The sequence below is a fragment of the Cryptococcus neoformans genome, chromosome 11, assembly GCF_000149245.1.
Source record: "Cryptococcus neoformans var. grubii H99 chromosome 11, complete sequence".
Classification (NCBI taxonomy): Eukaryota; Fungi; Basidiomycota; class Tremellomycetes; order Tremellales; family Cryptococcaceae; genus Cryptococcus; species Cryptococcus neoformans.
In genome coordinates this window covers 68,055-76,816 of record NC_026755.1, presented here as the reverse complement: position 1 = coordinate 76,816, position 8,762 = coordinate 68,055, and the positions used below count along the sequence as shown (strand labels likewise).

General features: G+C 47.5%; 4 protein-coding genes and 1 non-coding gene; 3 read left to right on the top strand and 2 right to left on the bottom strand.

Moving 5' to 3' along the window:
- CNAG_12955 overlaps positions 1-364 on the top strand; it is a 484-nt gene extending 120 nt beyond the window's left edge. The window contains exons 2-3 of the non-coding RNA XR_001046264.1: positions 1-273; positions 333-364. The exon at positions 1-273 is cut by the window's left edge and continues 19 nt beyond it. This is a non-coding gene — a non-coding RNA (hypothetical RNA). The remainder of the gene's footprint in view (positions 274-332) is intronic.
- Positions 306-2,526, bottom strand: CNAG_01481 (hypothetical protein). XM_012196947.1 has 5 exons: positions 2,317-2,526; positions 1,343-2,250; positions 1,108-1,275; positions 763-1,031; positions 306-683 (listed from the first exon to the last, which is right to left on the bottom strand). Exons 2-4 carry the CDS (start codon positions 2,063-2,065, stop codon positions 951-953), a joined length of 972 nt encoding a protein of 323 aa, XP_012052337.1. The 5' UTR covers positions 2,066-2,250; positions 2,317-2,526; the 3' UTR covers positions 306-683; positions 763-950.
- Positions 2,527-2,833: 307 nt separating this feature from the next.
- Positions 2,834-4,361, top strand: CNAG_01480 (large subunit ribosomal protein L12). XM_012197161.1 has 5 exons: positions 2,834-2,989; positions 3,208-3,285; positions 3,526-3,614; positions 3,672-3,804; positions 3,872-4,361. The coding sequence occupies exons 1-5, from the start codon at positions 2,957-2,959 to the stop codon at positions 4,034-4,036; spliced, it is 498 nt and encodes a 165-aa protein (XP_012052551.1). The 5' UTR covers positions 2,834-2,956; the 3' UTR covers positions 4,037-4,361.
- Positions 4,362-4,890: 529 nt separating this feature from the next.
- Positions 4,891-6,199, top strand: CNAG_01479 (hypothetical protein). XM_012197160.1 has 7 exons: positions 4,891-5,087; positions 5,149-5,169; positions 5,240-5,316; positions 5,374-5,446; positions 5,520-5,775; positions 5,845-5,888; positions 5,938-6,199. Exons 1-7 carry the CDS (start codon positions 5,056-5,058, stop codon positions 6,041-6,043), a joined length of 609 nt encoding a protein of 202 aa, XP_012052550.1. The 5' UTR covers positions 4,891-5,055; the 3' UTR covers positions 6,044-6,199.
- CNAG_01478 (monooxygenase) lies at positions 5,849-8,614 on the bottom strand. XM_012197159.1 has 6 exons: positions 8,180-8,614; positions 7,968-8,109; positions 7,842-7,902; positions 7,545-7,782; positions 6,828-7,459; positions 5,849-6,719 (listed from the first exon to the last, which is right to left on the bottom strand). Exons 1-6 carry the CDS (start codon positions 8,344-8,346, stop codon positions 6,223-6,225), a joined length of 1,737 nt encoding a protein of 578 aa, XP_012052549.1. The 5' UTR covers positions 8,347-8,614; the 3' UTR covers positions 5,849-6,222.
- Between the last annotated feature and the right edge of the window lie 148 nt (positions 8,615-8,762).

Genomic DNA, 8,762 nt, shown 5'->3' with positions numbered 1-8,762 from the left:
CGACACACCCAAGGCTTCCTAAATAACTCGGCCAAATCGATTGGCCTTTGGCTCGTGGAAAACATCCACTGTTCAAGCATCTCTTCTTTCTGATTAACTTCGTTTGCATTGTTAATCTCCATGAAAGGAGCTGGCAAAGGTTTCTGGTTCTCTGTCATTTTTATCCGGACGGAAAAAAAGAAAAAAAATGACCAGAAGGATGACGCTTATGGTCGATAATAATGAAACAATGGGTGGTGTGGGAACAGCGAAATGGAAGCTGGCGGTAGTAAGGTTGGTGATGCTTTGTCCTGGTTCATAATTTCGTTGTATAGAGCTTCTTATCAGAACAGAGTACTGTGTATGACAATTGCTTCAACTGTGGTTTGGACAAGGAATATTTGACTACTCAAATTACATACAAGAACACGGCTAGCAATTTACAACGATACAACAAAGCCAACTACAAGACCGTTATCATGGATTCACTGGGCTCAATATTGACCCAAAATAATACTACTATCGAATCATAACCTATCGACCTCGCCTTCCTACATCCTGATCAAAACTCGCTCAGGAGATGGAGCTTGAGTAAACGTTGATTGATAAAATTGAAATGAGATTTATCTAGGACCAACGGTTGGATTGGCGATGCAACCATTGATCATCATTTGGTGTCTTGTATCAGTGCACAGGCCGGTGTACTAGAAGAGGACGGAAGACCGATTAATAAAAGGGGCACATTAGCCAAGTCGGGACCCAAAACGATAGACGTGAACTTACAACTCATCAACAGGACTCTCGTCATCTTTCGACATAGGCCCCTTCATTAATTTCATATTACGTCCTCTTTCCTCCTGCTTTTATTATCCTTACAGATAGCAGTTATAGATAAATCTGCGTATACAGTTGTATGCGGCCAAAGATCGTAAGTCCGACGACCACAACGCTTTATTTGCTGTCTTCATTCATTAACCCGCGGTATGACTGCTTCGCCTCCGCGAGATTGACCGCATGAATGGCAGCCCAAATGAGCACACCGACGCAGGCGCCTGAAATAGGATCAAATAATGATCAGCGCTGTCTATATGCCGATGGTGAAGAGAATACGACGGAAAGCGTGCTTACAGATTCACATGATGATATGTCAGATTGAAGTCGTCTTCTGTCGGTCACTTGACCCTGAGCCGGCTGTTGACCCGATTGCTGTTGTTGAGACTGTTGTCCTTGCAGAGGGTGATAATGGAAGTAGGATAGGATGCGGGTGCTTATCGGTGTAGACGGTGGTGAGGTGAACTGTGAAAAGGAAAGTACTGTCATTTTGAAGACAAATGATGGAAGGATGTGAAGCATGGCGACTTACTCGAGAGGGATCAGGCCCTTGCACAGGGAAAATCATGGTTTTTGGGGCAGATTCACCCCCTATTCCTCGAGGTAGTGGGCCTGTGACCTCGTCGACGATCGGTGGAAGCTGTAACCTCAACGCTGTTCTCAATTCCTCTACGCTCCAGGTCCTCTGTGGCTCTCCTTCTTTCTTCATCACATAGATCCCAATTAAAACCTCCTGGGCTATGACGACCTGTCGCACGTTGGGGAAGACGTTGGCATACGATCTAGGGAGGCCTGAGTACTCTTTGTAACCCAGCATTGCAATTCGCCACATCTCTTCCATATTGTCAATCTCCAGAACCTTCACGCAGCTCAATGCTTTCTCCTTTCTCTTCCACGCCTTGGACCGGAAGTCAAGACCCTTCAGTAGACCTTTGCTAGTCTTAACATGATGGTACAGGTGGGGTATAACGAGATCATAGACCTCGGAGCACAGGGTGAGCGCTTTGAGTGGCTCAATGTCGGAAAAGTGTTGAAGAATGGTGTCGTGTACAGGGGCAAGCTTGTCGAGTCTGGGAAGTTCTGCGAAAGAAGGCGGAAGGCTGTACTCGTCTACTGGCGCGTAAAGTTCGTATTCGGCATCGGGAGAATGGTATTTGGCGTTGGTGTATGGATTGGTGGCGACCAAAGCTGCAGAAGCCCGACGAGGGGAGTACGCTGGTGGGGGAAAGAAAGTCTGCTTCCCACTAATAGACATTGTTCTTGCTTGTCCACAGACGGGATAGATGCTCGCTCACCGCGATGCGGCGGGTAAATAAATGCAATGAGCGGGGTGCCAGGGGGGACTCAATGAGGCTTCCTCGTCTTCCAGGTCGGGGCCTGTCTACTCGTTGAAATAACGTAGGGCAGCGTAGAGAGATGTCGTTGAGTGGAGATCGGACGCTGACAGCGGCGAACGTTGAGATGATCAAAGGTGTTCTTTGAACATAGCATGACGAAGGTACTCACCTTCTCATAAACAGGTCTCGTGATCGTACGACGAGGGAGTCGGCATCCAATCTGGTTTGACTAGTGTTCAGGTTAACTGCATAATTTCCGTGTCATGATTACTTGGTATAATAACCGCAGAATCTCTTACTACCGGTGGGCATAATAAAGCAGCTAATTGGACATAGAACGGGAAATGTTGGGCTCATGGCGAGTCACGGTGGATTCGTGAGCAAACATCGAAAGACTCGGGGTATTATTATCCGGCAACTAACTGCCCAGCTCTTGCCGGCCGCTGTCACACTACGCTGCTTCTTGCATACGTAACGGAATCAGTGACGCGTCTGACGTCGTTCATTACTACAAAGACCCTGAGCAGGGTCACTCGCGTCTCGGATTCGCCGACTGCATTGTGACTTCGAAATTGTCGGACTTGTCTTATCACCGAAAAATAATTGCTTCCGCTCACCCAACTCTGGCCACTGCTTTTTAGTTGCCGGCATTTCGGCAATATAATGTCCTGTCGAGCTCTCGCTCTCAGCGTCTCTGCTGCCAGAGGCCGCGGTGGTCGACTTTGACATTCTCGAGTGTATAACGTCTTTTCTTGCTCTTCAAAAACTCTCCTTAAAACTACCTACCCCTCACCACCCTACATCCGACAATGCCCCCCAAGTTCGACCCCAGTGAGGTTAAGGTGCGTTGGTTGAGGAAACACCAGGGGACGTGGACGAGAGGCTGATCTATGACAATTGCTGCCCCTTCAACTGTACAAATTTACCTTCGCCCACGACTGTAACGACTATCTGTATCCTTCAATTTACCCTCTTTTATTACGCCTCCATCTTCCTCCCCTTTGCAACCTCATGGTAATCAAATCATTCTTTTGGTCTGCCCAAATTCGACACTCAATAGATCATCTACCTCCGAGCGACCGGTGGTGAGGTCGGTGCCTCTTCCGCTTTGGCCCCCAAGATCGGTCCCCTTGGTCTCGTGAGTGATTGCCATTGGAGTTGGCGTGTTTGTGCATAGCAGAATCTGGAGAGAGCGAAAGATTGGGACGCGATCAGTGTCGGCTGGAGGGTGTAATGGGAAAATTTGGGACGTGTCAGTGAGAGACGAATATTGTGAAGGGCAGGATGAGGAGAGTATGAGAGTTATGGAGAGAATAGAGCACAGACACGCCGCCGTCATAAGATTTTTGTGGGCCTTCGGCTGACTTGTTTCCAATAGTCCCCCAAGAAGGTCGGAGAAGACATTGCCAAGGCCACTGGTGACTGGAAGGGTCTCCGAGTGACTGTCCAGCTCACGATCCAGAACAGGTCAGTTTATCGACTTTCTGGGCTCCAAAATTTCAATTTCTGATGCATCAACTGCAGGCAAGCCGCCGTTTCCGTTGTTCCCTCCGCCTCTTCCCTTGTCATTAAGGCCCTCAAGGAGCCCCCTAGGGACAGGAAGAAGGAGAAGAACATCAAGCACTCCGGTAACATCCCCCTTGACCAGATCTACGACGTGAGCTATATCTTTGCCATCGGGTTCATAAACCCTGGGTTCTTTACTAATCAAACGCTTTCTTTAGATTGCCCGTAAGATGGCCCACAAGTCTTTCGCCAAGAACCTCTCTGGTGGTGTCCGTGAAATCCTCGGTACTGCTCACTCTGTTGGTTGCACTGTTGACGGCAAGAGCCCCCACGACATCATTGTTGCTATCCAGGAGGGCGAGATTGTCGTTCCCGACGAGTAAACTTTTGGGCATACTCGTAAGGGGCATGTAGGATAGGGGATGCATGGCTTCACAGACACACTTTTTGAACGGGTTGGTTTGAGTGCGGAATGGGGTCGGAAGAAGGTGTAAGACTGCTTGAAATCGGCTGGCTTTCGGCAATCTCATCCGCTCCTTCTACTAACTGGTATTTTGGTTTGTTTTAGGAGAGGTATGGGGATATTTTGACTACCATGTTTTGCATGGTTGAGCGTTGGATTGCAGGGGGAGTCATGCTATCGACGCTATTTCTCGTCTCATCTCGTCCACTGTCGAGACTTTGAACTGACCAGCGCCTATCTGAAACTTGAGACCAATCCTCATTGAAATTTCAGGACCATTTTCATCGTCCTTTTTGTTACTCTGACACCGGTTGTAGCAGTTTTCGCCAAGCTGCAACGTTTGAGGAAAACTTGAGATAAATTGATGGTGTTTTCGGAAGTCCTGAGAGTTCTTCGACTATGCTGACCGTTGCTGCTTCCTTCTATTTCAACTTAGTTTCAACGAGCTGACATAAGGAGCTGCGATAACAACATGAGTCAATGTGCCGTGATATAGGGTTTGTGTACCCCACCCACAGTTCACAAATACGAATACAAACTGCTAAGTTGCAAAAATTCTGTTATCATTCAACATGATCCGTCATACTGCAAACTTTACCTTTCCAGATATATTTTCTTTTGGTCGTTGTCCTTCCACTAGGCTCGACGAGGAAGTGGTGACGAAGAGGCGCTTGTTCGAAAAGTCACTCTGCCGTCGGAGATGCGCGCCTCACTTTCAATCGTTCTTGTTGATGTCATCGTTTTCTGGAGCATTCTCTCGTCTTCAAGTTCTTTGAGAGATCATGATTTATCAACATAGGTATTGCCTTCCCGTATAAATACTCAACTTCGTGACTGCATTCTCGGAAGACGGAAGCATATATTAGACCATTCATATACGCCCTCATCTAGACTAGGTATACAAATATATTTACCATCCCGGAAGACAGGAAAGATATCATGTTTGGAGCTATCGTTGCGGGACGTTTGGTGTAAGTTCTTCCATCTTATACCGCCCCTTGTTCAGTCGCAATGCTCATTCGCAACACATAGTCAAACCAACTTACAACAGATGTAAGTCCATAGCAGGATATAAGATAGTGCTTCTAAGCTCAGTGACTGATGTCCTGACTATCCTCGGCAGTGACGAAACACATTTCGTCTTTCCTCTTGAACAGCCCTATGAGATCAACCATCTGACTGTTTTCTTACTTGGAACTGGTGGGTGCAGAGTATAAGTACCCGATTATGGTGCAGAGGTACTTATGTCTTCTTCAGTGCCATTTCCCGAAGGTTTCGGTGCATCTGTGCACTTTGCTTGGCCTAGTAAAGAGTACATTCCCCTTGGAGTGTAAGTGTCTCCTCCAGGCCATTACCTCCCTCCCCTTTGTCATTTAATCATAGAATGCTAACACATGATTCAGTTTGACAAATACGAAGCCTTCAGCCATCTTCCGTGTTCGCTCGCACTTGCCTCCCAACGCTCCCATCGGACAACCGTCCCCTCCAGCGCAACTGGGTATTGAGATTGCACCGTTACAGCAATTGGAGGCTATTGCTGCTGGATTAAATCAGAGTGCTTCTGGTTCAGGAGTAGGCATGGCAGGCGGAGATGGAAAGGGGAAAGAGTTGGTGAAGAATGTGGATGTGGGCAAGGTAGCTGAAAAGGTTGTCAGAAACGTAAGCCCAATTTTGGATGTTGTTACATCCTAGTGATGGAATAGGGGGCTCATATGTTGCGAAACGTAGTTGTTTAACTTTTTACATTCTTTCGGGGGGGAGGGAGCTTTGACGTAAGTGTGATTCACTTTACGAAGTACACATGCCTGATCCACGATGCAGGCCCGATACACAAATTCCACTTTCAGTATTCCAGCAATGGTACACAAATTTTACTCGGAAGATTGAGAATGACAAGGGGGCATCATTCCTTGATAGGGAAGATTGATGGACGATGCACTGTGTTTCGGTTTGTACTACTTTTTCTATAGAACTATATGTTATCAGCATTCGTAATAATCTACCTATATCTATGTCTGTGTCAGTTCTTGACGTTTGGCGATGGGCAGCGTAAGGGTTGACGTTGTTTTCACCCCTATTTCTATATCTACCAAGACTTTTAAGCCACTAATATCCAAGTGTCTTTTTCCTCAAATCTTTCCTGTCCCTCATCTCCCTCCTCCAAGGCTCAATTTTCTTCCAGTGCTCTTCCACTTCCGCCTCTTTTCCATCATCTGCTTCCGACATGAGCGACATGAGATACTCGGAGTATGTCCATTCATACGGCGTGCCAAATAGGAGCTTTTGTCTTGCAGTAAGGGTTTTACGAGTTGAGGGATCTAACGGGGCAGTTGATTGTGAAGAGGAAGAGGGAACCTTGGTAACGGTAGTGGTAGTAGGAGGTGTTGCTGAGGCAGTGACTGTCACGTCGGGTTGAGGTGCGCTTAAAGTTGGTATCTTTGAGTCATTGGTGAATGGTTCAGAAGTTGATTGTTTAGAATAAGGGTTCGAAGGGTTTTCAGGTAGATTAGGATGCTGGGGGAAGGAAGGAAGGAGGTTTGCCCAGAGGAGGGAGGTGAGGCGAGCCTGCACTTGCGCAAGAGGGAAGGGAACTACTTGATAGGCTGTAAAAAACGGTATAATCGTTAGCGCCCCTTTTTGTTTTGTGATCTGGGAAGATATAAGAACCCCAATATGGGGAATTGAATCTTATGCGCTAAACCAAAACTCACCGAGGGCAGGAAAAGCGATACTACGATCTCCTTCCAAGAACAGCAACAGTTCATCAAGCTTCTTCATTCCCAAACCTTTTACCCCGCCCTCCTCCCATTCCTCACCTCCTTTCCTCTCTCCACTCCTAATCACCCCATCAACCAAACCCATCTCACCCCAAGGTTTGTCTGCACGCTTGAAAAAAGGGTAAGCAAAATTGTACCCCGTGGCGTAGATGATTGTGTCCACCCCTGAGAGCTGTTGCCCGTCTTCAAAGTGGATGATACCTTTAGGATTGGTGGGGGAAGGCGGTGACAGGTGGGAGATGAGAGGAAGGTTGTGGATATATGGAGCACAGGGGCCGTCAGGACTTGCGGAATGCGAAGTGGCGCCAGAGGACGAGACATAAACTTTGATAAAGCTTTCCCCTGTAGCGGCTTTCAAGGGGGAAGAATCATCTAGTTTTTGGTCAGGGGTGAGCGAACGGCTCAATGGTTGGCCGGATGGATCATATTTGTCAATATTGTGGGAAGCGAGAAGGCGGGAGATATCGCCACCTGATGCAAAGGATCCGACAACGAGGACAGTCTGGCCGGCATGGTCGCAGGCTCTGCGGTAGAATCTAGAATGGATGATTTGGCCCGGGAATGAGCTGTTCCAAAGGCGATAAAGATGGTAAGGAACAGGTAAGTGAAAAAGCAGGGATGCAAAACATATAAATGAAATAGTTGACCTACCTGAGGCCGGGTGTGTTGGGTATCCACCCATCGCTGTAATGTCCATTCGACACGCTTATATAGTCAAACCCTTCGGATGTTTTAGAGTTACCAGATACGAATTCGACCGTCCACCTTCGATTGTCAGAGCCGCAGTTAGTAGGTGTAAGGTAGACCCGCTCTACACAGGTGTTGAAACGGATGTAAGGAAGGAGGTCGTATGCTTTGGCATAGCTTTGGAGGTACTTCAGCACAGCGGCTACTCATGATAATCTTGTAAGCTCTATAATGCATTGTATCGTTATACTTGTACCTCACCTCGATCTGGGAAAAGGGATGTCTTTTCTGGAAACTCAAATCCTCTGAAAGCCATTATAGGCTATTTAATCCAAGGTCAGCCACCTGGATTAAACCAGACTACGGTTGCAGCATGGCAGTACCTACAGCTGGGATATTGGTTCGCAAACCTTCGTACATCGGGGATGATATCCTGGAGGCTGTCGGGTAAGAGAATACATCGTCCACCTTATCGTTTTCTCCTGGTAAGCTAGTCCTCTCGGCCTGCTTGGGCCCACCTTCCGATAACCTGGGTGAGTTCAATTGTCAGAGGGTCCCCCCCAAAGGGTCTGAACAGCGAGCAAAAAGCGACAACTTACCATACTCCACCAACGTCTTCTCGAGCTTCAAACACGACCACTTCCAACTTTGTCTTGACCGCCTCCCTACTCCAAGCTTCGAGTAACTGTTGTGTTTGAACTAGGCCCGACGCCCCGGCGCCTATGACGGCCACACGAATGACAGGTTTCTCTGTCTCGGTTGTCATGTTCCTAGGATTTATTCTCCAGTAACAGCTCAAAGGTATGATATGCGCACGCAGTGAAGAAGATGATGCTGTGGTGAAGCGCCAAATGCACGGCGTGCTGTCGTTGCCAGTTGTGAGCGTGGTGGTGGTAATGTATAGCGAGCGATCCGCCCAATTTTGGGATGCTTATGTACAGCCGATTCTAAGAGTCGAGTTGTTGTGTTCCCAAGACAGGGTATGAGCATACAATTTTCGCACACTTTTGGTAAAATGATTGATTTCGTTCAGGATATGGATGGGTCTTATCATCAATTACATCGGTGTAGGTACGTAACGTATTTGTTTCGGACATGAGCGGTATCCTGGTTGCGTCATCATTTATAACCTAATTAGTCATGTCGCTATGTATTTTGCATCAGAACACCACGCCAAGTTGT

Coding starts and splice junctions, on each gene's coding strand:
- CNAG_01481 (XM_012196947.1), bottom strand. CDS start 2,065: ATGTCTATTAGTGGGAAGCAGACTTTCTTTCCCCCACCAGCGTACTCC. Junction 1,276..1,342: donor AAGGGCCTGATCCCTCTCGA/GTAAGTCGCCAT, acceptor TCCTTTTCACAG/TTCACCTCACCACCGTCTAC. Junction 1,032..1,107: donor ACATATCATCATGTGAATCT/GTAAGCACGCTT, acceptor ATCCTATTTCAG/GCGCCTGCGTCGGTGTGCTC.
- CNAG_01480 (XM_012197161.1), top strand. CDS start 2,957: ATGCCCCCCAAGTTCGACCCCAGTGAGGTTAAG. Junction 3,286..3,525: donor AGATCGGTCCCCTTGGTCTC/GTGAGTGATTGC, acceptor TGTTTCCAATAG/TCCCCCAAGAAGGTCGGAGA. Junction 3,805..3,871: donor CCCTTGACCAGATCTACGAC/GTGAGCTATATC, acceptor CGCTTTCTTTAG/ATTGCCCGTAAGATGGCCCA.
- CNAG_01479 (XM_012197160.1), top strand. CDS start 5,056: ATGTTTGGAGCTATCGTTGCGGGACGTTTGGT. Junction 5,317..5,373: donor TGTTTTCTTACTTGGAACTG/GTGGGTGCAGAG, acceptor TGTCTTCTTCAG/TGCCATTTCCCGAAGGTTTC. Junction 5,889..5,937: donor GGGGGGGAGGGAGCTTTGAC/GTAAGTGTGATT, acceptor TCCACGATGCAG/GCCCGATACACAAATTCCAC.
- CNAG_01478 (XM_012197159.1), bottom strand. CDS start 8,346: ATGACAACCGAGACAGAGAAACCTGTCATTCGTGTGGCCGTCATAGGC. Junction 7,903..7,967: donor TGCGAACCAATATCCCAGCT/GTAGGTACTGCC, acceptor TGGATTAAATAG/CCTATAATGGCTTTCAGAGG. Junction 7,460..7,544: donor CCCAACACACCCGGCCTCAG/GTAGGTCAACTA, acceptor CCTTTGGAACAG/CTCATTCCCGGGCCAAATCA.